Source organism: Arachis ipaensis, chromosome B7 (genome assembly GCF_059453495.1).
Source record: "Arachis ipaensis isolate K30076 ecotype BB chromosome B7, ASM5945349v1, whole genome shotgun sequence".
Taxonomy (NCBI): Eukaryota; Viridiplantae; Streptophyta; class Magnoliopsida; order Fabales; family Fabaceae; genus Arachis; species Arachis ipaensis.
The window spans coordinates 140,699,454-140,717,003 of record NC_142442.1 but is presented as its reverse complement, the minus strand read 5'-3'; the positions used below and the strand labels follow the sequence as shown (position 1 = coordinate 140,717,003).

Sequence of the window (17,550 nt, the reverse complement as noted above, 5' to 3'; positions counted from 1 at the left end):
ATTGAGCTCATAAATTAAATGAGACGAGTTTGAGCTTGGATAAGCTCAGCTCATTAGCTCGTGAACTATATATATATATATATATATATATATAACAATCTTAATTATTTAATATTTATATTTATTTTTTACATATAATTTTAATATAGGACATAAATAAAAAATTTACAATTTATTGATACATAAACAATATATAAAATTGATCTTTTCAAATATTTTTTAAAATATATAAGTTATAATTTATTGATATAAAATTATAGATTATGTATTTATGTTTCTCTTATTTGAGCCAGCTCGTGAGCTCGAGCCAGCTCGTGAGCTTTGGATGAGCCGAGCTTGAGCTTAAGAAATAAGCTCGATTGTTAATGAGTCGAGCCATGAGCCAAGCTCAATTTTCGTGAGCCGAGCTTGAGCTTGGTCTAGCTCGCAGCTCGGCTCACTTCCAGCCCCACCGGAGAGTACAGCAACGCTTCTGAATTCTTGTGGGAAGTTTTAAGGCCACGTGATTCAAACTATTCACACTCAAAACAAAAGGAGAGGGGAATTCCCTAAAATGAGGCTGAGAAAAGAAAATTCTTGTAGATAAATTATTGATCATCAGTTTGAAATATTTTTATAAAATCTCCATAAACATGAGTACCTATACAACACATTTTAGGCATACATTGTTCATTGTAAATACATAGCTTACAATAAATGCTCTATTTCTATAGTACAAAGCCGAATGGCTGTGGAAGAATATGTAGTGTAAACAACTAAACACATGACCCAACAATTAATAGAAAGCCCAATCCTCAATGAATATCAACGCTGTCATGGTGAATATTACACTCTTTTCAACTATGCAACAACTGAATATTACACAATCCTCAATGCTATCATGGTGAGGATGTTTCTCCTCTTATTCTTGTTGAGGAAATAAATGAGTGTCATCAACGAAATTTATGTTAAATATCAATCTCACTTCTGGTTTTGTTCCATCTTTATTCGAATTTTTTGCTCCAAAACAGAAATTTCAGTGTCCAGATCAAACATTCTGTTCAAGGCATGCATGTTCTCCAGGGTTTCACTTAGAGTCCGGTTGTCAGTCCCATCACACCTCAAGTGCTGCATTGGACCATGAAGCAACTTATTCACTATGCCTCGGCTAAGATCGTCGACAGCTCTCCGTGTCTTCTTTGGGATGTCATCACCCAACTTACCTAAGCATTTCTCAAGCTCGGCAAGCCTGATTCTTTCGGCGTAAGCCCTCAATTTCTTAATGGTGGGGACAGTTTCTAGTGAGTCCAACCAGGCCTCGAATTGTTTTGATTCTTCTGCAATGATTGTCTGAGCTTCCATTGCTTTTTTTATTCTATCCTCCTTATTGGCAGCCACAACCTCTTTGAGGTCATCGACGTTATAAACTCGTACAGACTCAAGATCTGAGACACATGGACCCACATTTCTAGGAACAGAAATATCTATGAAAAGGCGTCGGCCTCCAACATCTTTACTTGCTGGAGGAAGGTCCACAACATGATCTTTTAAGAATAATGGGTTTTCTGATGATGTGCTGGTGAAAACAACATCTGCTTCGCCAGCAGAGGTGAGCATTTCAGATAGGGATTTGTATATTATCTCAACACCATCCAATTCTTCACGTATTGCAGCCACCCTCTCCTCAGTTCTATTGACAACAACCATCTTTGTGCAACCTTTCGAAACCAAATGTTTTATTACAAGCTTTCCCATCTTACCAGCACCAATAACCAACATCCTTGCATTAGCATGTGAGGCCTGTGGTAGCTTCAAAAATGCTAGTTCAACAGCAGCCGAGCTTACAGAAACGGCTCCAGCAGCAATATTGGTCTCAGTTCTAACCCTCTTTCCAACAGCAATTGCATGTTTGAATAGCCCACTAATATTTCTCCCAAAGCCATTAACTCCTTGTCCAACTTTGACAACTTGCTTAACCTGAGCAAGGATTTGACCTTCTCCCAATACAAGAGAGTCAAGACCAGCTGAAACTTCAAAAAGATGTTGTGTCGCATCTTTGTTGTAAAGCAAAAACCTATGTTGGCGAAGCTCTGAAACAGGAATCGAGCTTTTCTGCAAGAAAGAACAGTGATGTTAAACATTAGTAATTCAACACAAATGTCATCAAAGAAAGAAACTTCACACCTACTTTAGACATCCATTCCATGACTTCTTTGACACCTCGGTGTTGGGACAAAGCAACAACATATATCTCCATTCGATTGCAGGTGCTCAAAATAGCTGCTTCTTCAATATGATTTAGACTACATAGCTCTGTGATGGCTCTAGGCCATTCTGCTTCTGGAATGGCAAGTTTTTCACGCATTTCCACGGGTGCAGTGTGCACACTGAGCCCAATAACCACAATGCTGCTCCTTTCCTTTGTATACCCTGTGAAAGTTTGGTTATTTAAAAATTGCAAGTTCCAGATAACCAACAAGCAGAAATAAACCAATGAAAGCAGGTAATCATCTATTCTTTCTTTTCATTGATGGATAACAAGATGGACTTCACTTTACACAAATCTTGAAAGGCTCAATTTCTATGAATTGTATCATTAAAGTGGTGGTTCTTAAAACTCTATCAATGATGTATTTCATTAGATCATTGTTAAAAGCTTTTGACATAACAAGGGAATATCTTGAATGCTAATAAAATAATAATCATATGTTTCATGGTAAATTGCACTATGAAAACTTTCACAGAGGATTTTTCTTTTTTTGAAAACAACAGAACGAATATCATTGATTAATGCATGAAAGTTTACTCACTCTGAAACTGGTGGTCACAAAACATGAGATACAAAGGTAACAAAATGCAGCAGAACTTCACACTCATACGGGCAAAATGTGGCATGCCAAATCAAAATTAGTGTGTTTGGAAAATCATTTGGGGGTTTGCAGAACCAATCCTAAGGGGTAGAATTGGTTTTGTTTTGGCTATGTAATATCATGTTTGGGTTGTTGACTTGTTGCACAACTTTTTTTTTATTTCCCTCGGTATCCCCCAACAAGTCAAAGACTAATTCGTCGCGGATCAGAGCTTCATTTAAGGGTTTGCAGCTGACCAATAAGTTGCTGTATGCATAAGGCGGGATTCGATCGCCAACACTTGCTTAAGTGGACTAATGAGCTAACCACTAAACCAACCCAACTTGGTTACTTGTTGCACAACTTAGAATTAATTCTACCTTCGATAATTGGTCATGGGAGAAATGAAATTCTTATACTTTCTGTCGTAATCACTGTTAGAGAATCTCAATCTACCAAACATAGATCTCTTTACTCCAAAAATCAATGCCAATAATATCAACGATGACAGAATTAGTTCTCCCTAGAATCAAGTTCTCAAAAGCAGAAACAAACACACAATTAACTACATGATCAAAATTCAGCTAAGTTTCAGGACTTACTATCAACAGAAGAAGTCTTGAGCTGCTCGAGAGCAGAGAGGGTGCCACTGCTACTGCCAGCATCGCTCGCACCATTATTGATCTTCACAAATGCATCAGGTGCGACCGCGTCGCAGCGAATCACTCCTCTCTGAAGAGAGGTACTTCTGTTCTTGCAAATTACCGATAAATTGGTGGTAGAAATCGATGAGAATGATGATGGTGATGGCATTGAAGGCAGTAAAGTCTCCAACTTGGAGGCTGAGAGAGCTGTTGAAGCAGACATTGTGGCAGCTACGACGAGAACCCTAACCCTAATCCTAGAGGGTCAAATGGGAATCAAATTGGAGAAGGAATCAAAGGGAATTGGGAAAATTTGGTAAGTGAAGGAGAGAGGGAAGGGTGGAATTGGTGCCAAGAAGAAGAAGGAAAAGAACAAGACCCTCCTCCTCCCTCTCACATAATTCGTCGAGGCCTTTGTCGCATAAAGCCATTAATGCATAGCTCGGAATAAGAATTTAAAGTTAGACCACTCTTCATATAACATGTGTTAATGTTGCCATTAGCTACTGTTATATAGTTAATTAGTTGTTCCTAAAATATCATCTGAGGATCAATTTAATTTTTAAAGATGTCTCAAATTAGTTTTTTAAAGTATAATATTAAGTGATATTTTAGGTTAAAATTCAGTTCCAATTGACTTATTATTAACTTCATGTGAAGTCGACTGCACTTGAGTTTTTACCACCGATATTTTATTATTTTATTCGTTAGACAATCACGTACCACGTCAAAAACTTGAAAATGTTAAAAACTTAAGCTCTAAGAATTTGATAAAAGTATTTAAATAAAAATTCTAACTACAAAAAATTAAAATGTGCAAATGTTAAAATTTAAAATTTTGAATAAAAAGGTGCTTTTGTAATAATTTAATTATTGATTACTTTAATAAATAAGAATAATGTTAGTGATGTGTACCCCATAAACTCGGAGATAAGATCAGCATTGAAACCGACCACAAAATCCGAAAACCAACGCTCACAATCGAAGCAACCACCTGACCGAAATCACACCAGTCAAACGCTATCCCCTAGCCATTATTAACAGTAACGGGACTCACTATCCAAGCCCTTAATATCGGAACAAACAGGCAGAACACGGCACTACATTCATCTATAAAACCAAACACCAACAGCCCAGGAAGGACAGGTTACTGATACTCGCTCTAACTTATTTCGTTTATTCTCTCATAATTCCTAGTTTTATTTGAGCGTCGGAGTACTTTTTGCAAGTGCTCCCGCCACCGTGTTTCAAGAGGCCGAGGTTTCCTTGTCACACCACTCCCTGGACGAGATATAGATCTTCCTGGAAGTTAAGCAGTCAACTTAGGCGTTGTATACCTCGGCTTACTCTGGACGGAACATTTGGCGCCCACCGTGGGGCCCGAAAGTTAATTTAACCCCACTTCTCTTTTACTGTATTTTGCATTCTTTTTCTACACATGGTTTCTCAACCTTCGGACATGGCCGATAATGGAGTCCACCAACTCATTCAGGCCGAACTCATAGCCCAGATGGCTGAGCTGCAAACTGAAGTCAAAAGACTGGCGGAATTATCAACCCAAAACAACGCTAGTAAATGCGAGGAGAATGGTTCCAAAGGAAAAGGCAACGCAGACCTACTAAGTGTCAACCCACCAAAGGAGAAACTGACCTTGGATAACCCATTCTTCGAGGAAATTACCAGTTACCAGATGCCAAAAAATTTCAGACTACCTTCCTCGCTCGAGCCATATAAGGGGATTGGTGACCCCCGGGCTCATATTAAAAAATTCCAATCTATGATGTTCTTTAATGGCCCTAATAATGAACCTGTTCTTTGCAGAGCTTTCCCTACTTATCTTGACGGCGCTGCGCTACTTTGGTTTTCAAAGCTACATGCAGGTTCAATCTCTTCTTTTGAAGAACTGGCAAAATCCTTCATAGACTACTTCGCTGCAGCACGGATATATGTACATGGATTAAACTACCTCGGCACCATCCGCCAAGGTCCCCAAGAGAGCTTAAAAAACTATCTGACCAGATTTGCAGAAGCAACAATGGAGATACCCGATCTAGATCCCGCCGTACACCTGCATGCCCTGAAGGCCGGACTCCGACCCGGAAAATTCAGAGAGACAATCGCGGTAACTAAGCCGAAAACATTAGAGGAATTCCGAGAAAGGGCGGCAGAACAGATGGAGATTGAAGAGCTCCGCGAAGCCGAAAGAACGGAGAGAAAACAACCAAAGAAAAAAGAGGACAGAACCACAAGGTAGGCAAATACCAAAGACCCCAGAAAGCCCTTCAGACTGACCCCAAAATTCGACAACTACACCAAATTCAACACAAAGAGGGAAAAGATAATTAAAGAGATCCGCAACACCAAAATCATAAAACCACCAGCAAGGGCAGAAAGCTACCAGGACCAACGATTCGTCGACAAAAGCAAACACTGCGCTTTCCATCAGAAGTATGGACATACAACTGACGAGTGCGTGATAGCTAAGGATCTGCTAGAAAGACTAGCTCGACAAGGCCTCCTGGACAAATATATTGAAGGAAGAAGATACAAAGAAGGCAACAAGGACCGAGAAGAGCATAATCAAACTACAGGGCACAAGGAGGATAACAAATGGTCAAACAACACTCCACCCAAAAGCATCATAAACTGTATATCCGGAGGATTCGCCGGGGGAGGTGAAACAACTTCGGCGCGAAAACGAAGCTACCGCGCAATGCTAGCAATCGAAGCAGCAACACCACAAAACAATAAAGTCGCGACCGACCTCAACATCACTTTCAGCCAGACAGATATATGCTCGGCGGCACCCAACTTGGACGATCCAGTGGTAATTTCCATCCAAACAGGCGAGTTACTGGTAAGAAAAGTCATTTTGGACTCAGGTAGCAGTGCATATGTTCTTTTTTACTCCACTTTCTTAAAAATGAAATTATCTGAAAAACTAATGAAACCCTCATCTGGAGAACTAGTAGGATTCTCCGAAGAAAGGGTCCCAATTAAAGGTTACATATGGTTAAAAACTATGATGGGAGAAAGCTCATTGTCACGAACTATCGACATACAATATCTAATAGTCGACTGCCCGAGCCCTTATAATATTATTCTCGAAAGACCTGTGTTCAGGGCAGTAGTATCTACTTTTCATCTATGTGTTAAATTTCAGGCACAGGACGGCAGGATAGCTACACTACACTCAGACCGCCAACAAGCTCGGTAATGCTATAACGCAAGTCTAAAAAGATCGGCCACAAAACAAGAGCTTCAACAAGAGGTCAAAGCAATTCACAGCACAAACGAGGTATTATCCCTAGCGGAGCTTAACCCCAGAGAAGACATCCGAGAAAGACCTCAGCCAGCGGACGAGCTCCAGAAGATCCTACTGACGTCTAAAGCAGAGCATGTCACATACATCGGCCAAGCCCTCCAGGGACAAGAAAAGATAGAACTTATAAGGGTGTTACAAGCCAACGCCGACCTCTTCGCTTGGACTCCGGCAGATATGCCAGTGATAGATCCAAACATCATCTGCCACAAACTCGCCACTAACAAAGCAGTCCGGCCTATAGCTCAGAAGAAGAGGAATCTCGGAACGGAAAAATCAAAGGCAGCCTTAGAAGAGACTAGAAAGCTTCTCAGCGCAAACTTCATTAAGGAAATCAGATTCACCACATGGCTATCTAACGTGGTAATGGTAAGAAAAAACTCAGGTAAATGGCGTATGTGCGTCGACTTTACAGATCTGAACAAAGCATGTCCTAAAGATGCATACCCTTTGCAAAGCATTGACAAGCTTGTGGACAATGCATCGGGCTTCAAAAGCTTAAGCTTCATGGATGCATATTTTGGTTACAACCAAATTCTCATGCACCCAGAAGACCAAAGCAAAACAGCCTTCATAACTGAACATGGAAATTTTTGTTACAAAGTAATGCCATTTGGTCTAAAGAACGCAGGTGCAACATACCAACGCTTAATGGATAAGGTCTTTCGTGACCAAATAGGTCGGAACATAGAGATCTACGTTGATGATATGGTTCACCAAAACTACCCCAGAAAGATCCCACTGCGACGACCTCAGAGAAATATTTAAGCAGATCCGAGCATACAACATGAGACTAAACCTAGAGAAATGCGCCTTTGGGTGCAAGGAGGAAAATTCCTCGAATTCATGTTAACATCACGGGGAATCGAGGAAAATCCTGAAAAATGTGACGCAATACTCAACATGGCAAGCCCTAGAACAATAATGGAGGTGCAACAGTTAGCAGGAAGGGTAGCGGCTCTGTCCCGATTCTTACCAACAGCGTCAAACCGATCTTATCATTTCTTCCAGACGATATCAAAGAATAAAAAATTCGAGTGGACAAAAGAGTGTGAGACAGCGTTCACCGAACTCAAAGCCTTCTTATCATCACCACCAGTACTGCAAAGACCAGAGGCCGGTAAACCTTTATACTTATATTTGTCTGCTTCCAATTACTCTATGAGCTCGGCTCTTGTCATTGAGACAGGAAAAATACAACGGCCGGTATACTTCGTCAGCAGAGTTATGCAACAGACTGAACGAAGATATCCGAGGATAGAGCAGCTGGCCTTAGCACTAGTAATAACAGCAAGAAGGCTCAGGCACTACTTCTAAAGCCACACAATAATTGTAAGAACAAACCAACCACTAAGGCAGATACTGACCAAGCCAGAACTGGCCGGACGACTGACCAAATGGTCTGTTGAGCTCTCTGAGTTTGATGTCCAATTCCAGTCAAGACCAGCCCTAAAGGCACAAATCCTAGCAAATTTCATTTCCGAGTTAACACCTGACGAACACCACCACAACAAACCATGGGAACTTCACGTCGATGGGGCGTCAAGCCGAGGAGGAAGCGGAGCCTGGATAGTCCTTAAAGAAGGAGATAAGGTGATAGCCGAGCAATCCCTACAGTTCAACTTCTCGGCAAGCAACAATCAGGCCGAGTACGAGGCACTCATAGCAGGGCTAAAGCTCGCCCTCAATCTCTAGGTGCATAGCTTGACAGCATATTGCGATTCCCTCTTGGTGGTTCAACAAATCTGAGGAGAATTCCAGGTAAAAGATCCCTTGCTTGAGAAGTACTGGCTCAAAGCAACGGATCTCATTTAAAAGTTCAATTCATTCACAATATTACATGTGCATAGAGAAAAGAACATTAGAGCAGACATATTATCTAAACTTGCTGCCACAAGAACAGACACACACACATCAGCTTTATCACAACTCACACTCAAAAAACCTAGCATTGAAATACTATCTATAACAAGCATTGATCATCTCCACGATTGGAGAACACCCTTCCTTGAATACATCAATGCAGGTATCATACCGAAAGACGAACTCAACCCACAACACTTCAAATGAAAAGCAAGTCTCTACACAAACATAGCGGGGAAACTATACAGGCGCGGCTTCTCACAACCATTACTAAAATGCCTGGACAACGACGAAGCAAAAGAGGTAATGGACGAAGTTCATGAGGGCATGTGTGGAAACCACATCGGAGGACGAGCCCTCGCAGCAAAGATCGTCCGAACAGGATACTACTGGCCGACCATAAAAAGAGATTGCATAACAAAAGTAAAGACATGTGACAAATGCCAGAAGCACGCCGCCATCTCTACGAAGCCCGCCGAAGTATTACACAGCATGGAGGTAAGCTGGCCCTTTTACAGATGGGGGCTCGACATTCTCGGCCCATTTCCAGTAGCATCAGGCCAGGTAAAATTTCTCCTAGTATTAATAGACTATTTCTCCAAGTGGATAGAGGCACAACTATTAGCAAGAATAACGATCGAAAAGGTACGATCTTTCATTTGGAAAAATACCATATGCCGATTCGAAATACCAAAGAAAATAATATTAGACAATGGTAGACAATTCAAAGATAACAAGCTTGGATCATTTTTAACTAATTTTAATATACAGCATCATTTTAGCTCGGTCGAACACCCATAAACCAATGGGCAAGCCGAAGCTGCTAACCGAGTTATACTGCAGGCAATAAAGAAAAGCCTCGATAATGCGAAAGGAGAATGGGCAGAGCTAATTCCAGAAGTATTGTGGAGTTACAACACCACAGTACAAACCACCACGGGCGAAACACCTTTCAAACTAGTCTATGGGTCGGAGGCGTTAATCCCGGTAGAGGTCGAAATTTCCACATTGAGAGCCGAACTATACGACGAACAACATAACACAAACGCAAAACATGCCGAGCTTGACCTCGCAGACGAAGACGGGAAAATCGCCGCCATTAAGCAAAGAGCCCAGAAACAGCTGGCAGAAAGAAAACATAATAAGAAAGTGGTGCCGAGGACATTCGAGGAGGGCAATCTAGTTCTTAGATGGACAGAAGAAGCCAGACGACCTCCTTCCCATGGAAAGCTGGCCGCGAATTGGGAGGGACCATTCCGAGTATCAAAAGTGCTCAGAATGGGGGCTTACCAGCTGCAAACACTACACGGCAATTAAGTTTCAGGAAATTGGAACATTTCTTCACTAAAGATGTATAGATCATAAATTGTACATCCCGCGGATGAAGGTATTCTTCCCCCCCCCCCCCCCACTTAGAGGTTTTTTCCCAAAAAAGGGTTTTACCTAAGGAGGGTTTTAATGAGGCCGGACGTCCAAAAATCAAACAAACACAACAGATTATCTATCTATCTATCTTAATCTACTATTTGATTGCAAAAAATATCTAAACCATACACCATTTCTTAAAAAGTCGACCTAACCACGGTCAACGCATAACTTAAGTAAAAACAGCACCAAGTGTTCACAAAAGGATCAAACCGACTATAGCTCGGTAAAACAAAAGTTAGCATTACAAACAAAAAACAAAACATGTCTAAAAAGACAAGCATATCAGGTAGGAGGGACGTTCTCGTCATGATCCTCCACCGTACCGTCCACCACCAACTTCCCATCAATTACGACTTTTGTCACGTCTAGCCGAGAACAATCAAACTCAGGTGCCAAGGCCACAATCTGACTAACGGCCCGGTCAAAACCAGAAGCAAACATTTCTATGCCCAACTCTTCTAATTCATGAACTCGGGAAGTCAACTGCCCTTTAGCCAAATCACTATCCTTAATCTCAGACTGCAGGAGTCGGATCTGGTTTCTGAGACGGGTAACCTCGTCTTCAGACAACTTCATCTTCGTTATCACATCATCCTTCTCCTTCAGAACTTTCTCCATAGCAACATCCTTTTCCTTCAATAGCTTCTCTAATTCAGCAACCCTCCCCACAGTAACCTGATGCTCGGCCCCAACCAATTCCGTAGTGCGGCTGACACACATAAGACGCGAGGCAACGATTTACAAGAACACGAAAGATATGAACAAAAGTGAAAATAAAAGTCAAGGAAAAGAAGCCAACCATAACACAAAAAATGAACCTGAATAAATTTTTCCATGCCCTCCATACCAATACGGCGAGTCATGAGCATATCACTTGGGAAACCCTATCTGAGAGCTCAGCAATGGGAAATTGATCACTCCACAAAGAGTGAGTGTTCGTCCCAAGAATGAATCCATGTAGCCGTCTCTGGCGATCAAACACAGACTTGCCGCTACCAGCGAAGGAGAAGCGCATTAATCACAGCGCGCCAAGCAAGGAAGAAAACCCCTTGACTCCCTTTGACCTTTTTCCATAAAGATAGGCCCAACAACCAAAGCCCAAACTTCAAACAAGAAATCAACAAAACAATCGCAGAAAAGCTTGCCTGCCACTTAAGACACAGAGACAGACAAGTTTGGGGGCTATGATGTGTACCCCATAAACTCGAAGATAAGATCAGCATTGAAACCGACCATAAAATCCGGAAACCAACGCTCACAATCGAAGCAACCACCTGACCGAAATCACACCAGTCAAACGCTATCCCCTAGCCGTTATTAACAGCAACGAGACTCACTATTCAAGCCCTTAATATCGGAACAAACAGGCAGAACACGGCACTACATTCATCTATAAAACCAAACACCAACAGCCCAAGAAGGACAAGTTACTGATACTCGCTCTAACTTATTTCGTTTATTCTCTCATAATTCCTAATCTTACTTGAGCGTTGGAGTGCTTTTTGCAGGTGCTCCGGCCACCGTGTTTCAAGAGGCCGAGGTTTCCTTGTCACACCACTCCCTGGACGAGATATAGATCTTCCTGGAAGTTAAGCAGTCAACTTAGATGTTGTATACCTCGGCTTACTCTGGACGGAACAGTTAGGTAATCAATAATATAATAGTCAATTTCTATCAAGTATATAAAAATCATTTTCTTTTTTTCTTTCACTGTCTAAATGTCTTTGATCCCTTCACTACCGCTGCTTCACCTCTTCGGTGCCGCCACCATTATTTTTTCTTTTGGTGTTGGCATCTCTGCCTCTTCCCTTGCACTTGCACCCACATTTCCCTCCTCTAACAACCACCCATTTCTGTCTTTTGCTCACACTCACATCCATACCCCAAATCTTATCACTTCTACTTTCCAATGCCATTCACTTTTAAAAAACTCAACGTCTTGAATTTAAAATTATTTTAAATTTGATCCTAAACTTAACAACGATCATCCTGAAATACTTTTCGATGACGAAATAATTACGTAATTGGATGGAGGCTACGGATAAAATATCGTTGTTTTATTTTTTGCGCCTAAATAAAATATAAATGACGTCTTTTAGGTACTCTTAAAATACTCTAAACGATGTAAAAAAATCGCACAAAATATCCTAAAAGACGTCGTTTATGTTCTATTTGGGCACCAAAATTAAAACGGCGACATTTTACCAGTGCAGCATAACTTTCATTGTGCCTCCGTCCAACTACATCATTACTCCGTCACCGAAAAATATCTGAGGGACAACCGTTGTTAATTTCAAAAATAAATTTAGAATAATTTTAAGTTAAAGAACGATATTGAGACTCGACTGCAAATTTAGGACCACTTTGAGTATTAACTCTGAGATTTGTAGTGGAAGTAACAGTGAAAATAGGCTAGCTTATATCAAGCTTCACTCTTAATAGATTAGACTTGCAAAAGAGTATATTAAGTTATTAACTTAAGTTTGGTATATAGTTTAGTATAGACTTTTTAATGAGTATTAAGTCTGACCTGTTCTCAAGTTTGGTCTATCCTAAAATTTTTCAATAGTACTAATTTTTTAATAAATAAATAAATAAATAATGCCAATATACAATATTAAATTTAAGTAATGTTGATATACAATATTAGATAAATAATGTACATATATAATTAAAGAGATAAATAGCTTAGTAAATAAAGGTATTCAAATATTATAAAAGATTCAAGTTCAAATCCTTGCTATTATATTTTTATTAGTATAATAAAATTCTATATATTTTCACAGCTCTAAACCGACCTAACAGGCCCAATTAACTATTTCGTAAGTCAAGACTTAGTTTATTAAAGAACTTAGATTTTTAAAATAGTCCGAGCCTAAATCTATTTTCTATCAGACCAGGCATTTGATTCGATGGTCCCAAAACGTTTGGACCATTAAATGGTTCCATAACAAAACATGTTTTTTAAGTTTTTCAATAACGATTAAATAGTCTATTTCTAATTTTAATTACAAATTAACCTCATATATTTTATTTAATTATAAAAATTATTTTTTATTTTATAAATTATTATTTTATCATTCATCTATTATGTTTATTAATAATAAAAAATAAAAACAATAACGAATTAGATCTTCCATTAATTGGAATAGCCAAAAAGTTTATTAAAATCAATGGACGATCTAATTCGTTATTGTTTTTGTTTTTTATTATTAATAAACATAATAGATTAATGATAAAATAATAATTTATAAAATAAAAAATAATTTTTATGATTAAATAAAATATATAGAGTTAATTTGTAATTAAAATTAGATAAAAACTATTTATCAATTATTAAAAAATTTAAAAAATATGTTTTGTTATAGGACCATCAAATCTAATACCCTTCTAAGTAGAGGTGATGGATAAAAAAATGAGACTAAACTCTAAAATTTAACGGTAGTATTGAGAGACTGATTAAAAAAGAAAAGGGTAAACTTATAAAAAAATAAATATGTAATTGTTATCTATAACTTATTTAGTTATGCTATAAATAGCACTATGATATAGTAGCATGAATACGTATAATGTAATTGAAAATTATGGTTTCTTTCTTTTGTCCTAATTCTAAAGATTTTTATTTAATTTTCTCTAATTATTTCTCATTCTTCATATCTCTTGATACAATATCATATCAATTATGCATAAATTATCAAATTAGATAGAATTTAATTAAAATATAAAATATATATTAAAATAAATTAAATAACATATATTTATACATAAATATATATAATAATATATAGTTAATTTTATAACTAATTTTTAATATATATTATTTTTGTGTGAAAAATTCTTCAAAAACATGTAAAGTTTAAGGTGAATGCTATACATTTGAAAAAAAAAAAATAGAAAATAGTCAAAATACAGCACTCTTAAAAAAAATACGGTTAGAAATAACAAGTAAATTAACTAGTTTTGGACTTTTGGGTTTTTATTTTTTATAATCTATTAAAAAATAGTTAATCTAATTAAAAGGTTATCCTTTTAAATCTGAATTATTTATATAACATATAATAAATAAAAATTTTAAAATTTGTCTATTAATATGAAATGCAACACTTCTTACTTCACAAAGAATATTTAAGAATAGAAAACATCTGAAGATAAAAAAAATTAAGTTAAAGCAAACATAATATTCAACATCCACATACGGTTAATAAAAGAAAAATATTGTTACATAAGTGTCAAATCATATATTAATCTAGTTAAAAAGTATTAAACTTTCATATTTTTTTTTTATTTTGTACTAAATAAATAATTGAAGAATAGTTGTGTCAACTTTTTCTCTTTTTTTATTATCTCTCTTTTTTCTTCTTTTTATATTACTACTAATTAAATGTTTTAGCATGTTCATATTTGATAATTCGAAAAATCAACAATCTACAACAATAATAACAATAAAGTCTTGTCCCATTAAATAAAATTGACTACATAAATTATTGAGCTCTATCATATATCATGTCTATAGAAAAACCGTTTACACCACAAAATTACAATTAATTAAACAAACTTTCAAGGAAATGTTAAAAAGGCATATATATCATAGAAATTACAAATCGACCAAATTAAAGCTTGGTTTGGTAAAGCTTTTCGAAGAGGTGCTTGTGCTTTTTACAAGCTCAAGCTCCTCATTTTGTGTTTGGTAAATAAAAAATATCATGTGCTTGTACTTGCATCTTTTAAAAGATTGGGGTACTTTTAAAAGTGTCTAAGATAGAGCTTTTCAAAGTTGGCTTGTGCTTTTCAAAATTTAAAAGTCTAATATAACTTCATATGTTAATTAATTTTCAAATTTAATGCTTGCATTTATGTCTATTATAGTATTTTTAAATTTTAAAAGCTATTTTACCAAATGCAATTGTTGTTGCTTGTGTTTATTAAAAATAATTTTTAATTTAATTTATCAAACATAAATGTTACAACTTTTAAGAAGTTATCTTCTAAAAGTTAGCTTTTATAAGCTACTCTTAAAAAGTAAAAGCTTTACCAAATTAAGCCTAAGTGAACCTAAGATGTTTGGTAAGAACATATTGCTTAGAGAGACCACCATTACTTGATGTGCAAAATCATGATGCAAACAAAACATAGTTTCATTTCCAATCCCAAGCAAACATTGTTTCAGAGATATTTTGCTACCTGTGCCCAACATCTGTAAATAGCTCCGACAACCTTAACTTGGTTCACACTATAGTTTCTTGTTACAATTACATTTTCTCCTCCAACCTTATGGTTTAAGCATTTGCAGCTATGTTCTTACACACACGTCTTGCTGAGGCATTGACTAGTACAATGAGTGCTTCTCAAATTTGTTTCATAAATAATCAATGTTTTATGCATTCCAACTAATTGTGATTTTTATTGAGTTGTCTTTGGCTTGAAATAACTTTCTTTCCATTTATACAGGAATCATGGTTTGTGTCCTAAGGTATACTTTGGACTACTCTTCTCCAAGTGTCACTCATATAATTCCAAAAAATAGAATGATATGAATTACTTTGTGATTTCAGCATATGAATTACCCAGCCAGATGCTTTCCAATTATGAATGATATAGAATTTGATGGAGTAATTAGAACCTTAAAGTAATATAAAATAAGAGAAAAGAAACTCAGTTTCTTCTCCAAAGACAAAGGCAGTATTTGCTTAGTAGAAGACCACTTTGATAAAGATACTAAAAATGTCTTTTTTTTTTTTAAGATATTTACATATGTCATGATATTATTGGACTTTTTTATTAAACTGGTTAATAATTTATTTTTTAATAAATCATAACAAAATCGGTTTATTATAGCAACAATAATAAATTTAATTATCCGCATTATAATTATTAGACCTGATTTGATTCGATCGATTTACACAATCTGAACCGAATCATGTTTAAATTTTTTGATAAAAAGACAAATATATTCCTAATTTTTGTTTCGAAAAAAACAAGAAAAAAACATAGTCCAGTAAGTTTTGTAAATTAGTCAATTCGACTGAATCTGATAAAAATTGGTTTTATTCTGATTTGTTAAGAAATTTAAAAATAACCAATTCATTAATACGTTCAATAATAATACGACACATAACTGTCTTTACAAAAAGACATTTTATGCGTCTTTGTGAAAGCATCCTCCTTGGTTAGTATCTATGTCTATCACAAATATAGATATAATGACACATGTTTATCATTTGATTAGTTAAAACACAAATTATTGGTAAATCCAGAAGGATACAAAAATATGTTGGGTTTTTGGGCTCCCTTCCTATGTGGAGAAAAAGCCCAAATGCTAATATCCAAGCCCATGAATAGTTGAAGTGGCTGAGGTGAGTTAGGGTTAGATGAGAAAGAGGTCATTTTGCAAGAGAACACCAAACACTAGAGAGAAGAGAAGAGAGAAAGTTATTTTCGCACATACACAAAGCTATCTCTGTAAATTGGTCACTGCAGATTTGTTAACCGTTGGATCGAGCTCAAATTTGAACAGAGTGTTCTACACATCTGGTTCTTTGATTTCACCGTTCGGATCTTCAATTTGACATCTGTAAATAGAGATATTGGCCACGCACAATAGCTCTATTTTTGTGGTATTTTCATCTTCTTGTTCTTGTTTTGAAAGCTTTGAAGCTTGGGTTGTTTGGCTTGTTGTATACACGTTTTGTGCAGTAATTTGTGACTCTCTTGTACCCTATTTTTCATCATAGTGAAGCTATATCCTGGTCTTGGGAACTCGTGGTTTTTACTTCTCTCATTGAGGAGGTTTTCCACGTTAAAAATCTTGGTGTGTTAGCTTGTTTCTAATTTTTGGTTTATGTGATTTTTCCGCTGCTATTGGGTATTATTGTGCTAGTGTTAATACTTGTTGTGAGTGGATATTGTTGCTCCTCTAATTCTTGCAAGTAGGAAATTGTGTTTTATTTCTATCAATTGGCATCAGAGCTCAGTTTTGGGTATTTGGTTATAACTTGCTTGAAAGATGGAGGCAAATAATTCTAATAGGATAATAAGTTTGAATGACACTAATTACCATCTATGGAAGAGAAAAATGAAAGATTTGTTATTTGTCAAAAATCTACATTTACCCGTATTTTCTACACAAAAACCAGAATCTAAAACAGATGAAGAATGGGAGTTTGAACACCAACAAGTTTGTGGTTTATTAGGCAATGGGTGGATGATAATGTTTATAATCACATTGCTAATGAGACTCATGCTAGAACTTTGTGGAATCAAATTGAATCCTTGTATGCTTCCAAGTCTGGCAATAATAAATTGTACTTGTTGAATATGTTGATGAATTTGAGATACAAGGAGGGGTCACAAGTATTAGATCACTTGAATGAATTTCAAGGGGTTCTGGATCAGTTGTCAAGCATGGGAATCAAGTTTGAAGATGAGGTTCAAGGACTGTGGTTGCTAAATACTCTACCAGATTCTT

General features: G+C 36.9%; 4 protein-coding genes across 4 annotated transcripts; 2 read left to right on the top strand and 2 right to left on the bottom strand.

Moving 5' to 3' along the window:
• Nucleotides 1–590: 590 nt before the first annotated feature.
• LOC107606248 (glutamyl-tRNA reductase 1, chloroplastic) lies at nt 591–4,005 on the bottom strand. The gene is made up of 3 exons (XM_016308275.3): nt 3,431–4,005; nt 2,168–2,409; nt 591–2,091 (listed from the first exon to the last, which is right to left on the bottom strand). Exons 1-3 carry the CDS (start codon nt 3,693–3,695, stop codon nt 961–963), a joined length of 1,638 nt encoding a protein of 545 aa, XP_016163761.1. The 5' UTR covers nt 3,696–4,005; the 3' UTR covers nt 591–960.
• Nucleotides 4,006–4,931: 926 nt separating this feature from the next.
• On the top strand, nt 4,932–6,689 carry LOC107607922 (uncharacterized). The gene is made up of 2 exons (XM_016309816.2): nt 4,932–5,722; nt 5,804–6,689. Exons 1-2 carry the CDS (start codon nt 4,932–4,934, stop codon nt 6,687–6,689), a joined length of 1,677 nt encoding a protein of 558 aa, XP_016165302.1.
• Nucleotides 6,690–8,963: 2,274 nt separating this feature from the next.
• Nucleotides 8,964–9,974, top strand: LOC148554341 (uncharacterized). Its single transcript, XM_088495117.1, has 2 exons — nt 8,964–9,221; nt 9,501–9,974. Exons 1-2 carry the CDS (start codon nt 8,964–8,966, stop codon nt 9,972–9,974), a joined length of 732 nt encoding a protein of 243 aa, XP_088351243.1.
• A 393-nt stretch (nt 9,975–10,367) lies between these two features.
• Nucleotides 10,368–10,954, bottom strand: LOC110264752 (uncharacterized). The gene is made up of 2 exons (XM_088492949.1): nt 10,906–10,954; nt 10,368–10,825 (listed from the first exon to the last, which is right to left on the bottom strand). Exons 1-2 carry the CDS (start codon nt 10,952–10,954, stop codon nt 10,368–10,370), a joined length of 507 nt encoding a protein of 168 aa, XP_088349075.1.
• Between the last annotated feature and the right edge of the window lie 6,596 nt (nt 10,955–17,550).

What these genes read in the sequence shown, in the direction of transcription:
- LOC107606248 (XM_016308275.3), bottom strand. Translation starts at nt 3,695, where the DNA reads ATGTCTGCTTCAACAGCTCTCTCAGCCTCCAAGTTGGAGACTTTACTG. An exon ending in CAAGACTTCTTCTGTTGATA is followed by an intron (nt 2,410 to 3,430) that starts GTAAGTCCTGAA and finishes AAACTTTCACAG; the next exon opens with GGTATACAAAGGAAAGGAGC. An exon ending in TCATGGAATGGATGTCTAAA is followed by an intron (nt 2,092 to 2,167) that starts GTAGGTGTGAAG and finishes TCTTTCTTGCAG; the next exon opens with AAAAGCTCGATTCCTGTTTC.
- LOC107607922 (XM_016309816.2), top strand. Translation starts at nt 4,932, where the DNA reads ATGGCCGATAATGGAGTCCACCAACTCATTCAGGCCGAACTCATAGCC. An exon ending in AAAGAGGACAGAACCACAAG is followed by an intron (nt 5,723 to 5,803) that starts GTAGGCAAATAC and finishes CAACACAAAGAG; the next exon opens with GGAAAAGATAATTAAAGAGA.
- LOC148554341 (XM_088495117.1), top strand. Translation starts at nt 8,964, where the DNA reads ATGGACGAAGTTCATGAGGGCATGTGTGGAAACCACATCGGAGGACGA. An exon ending in TTCCAGTAGCATCAGGCCAG is followed by an intron (nt 9,222 to 9,500) that starts GTAAAATTTCTC and finishes GTTATACTGCAG; the next exon opens with GCAATAAAGAAAAGCCTCGA.
- LOC110264752 (XM_088492949.1), bottom strand. Translation starts at nt 10,954, where the DNA reads ATGCTCATGACTCGCCGTATTGGTATGGAGGGCATGGAAAAATTTATT. An exon ending in GGGCATGGAAAAATTTATTC is followed by an intron (nt 10,826 to 10,905) that starts AGGTTCATTTTT and finishes TCGTGTTCTTGT; the next exon opens with AAATCGTTGCCTCGCGTCTT.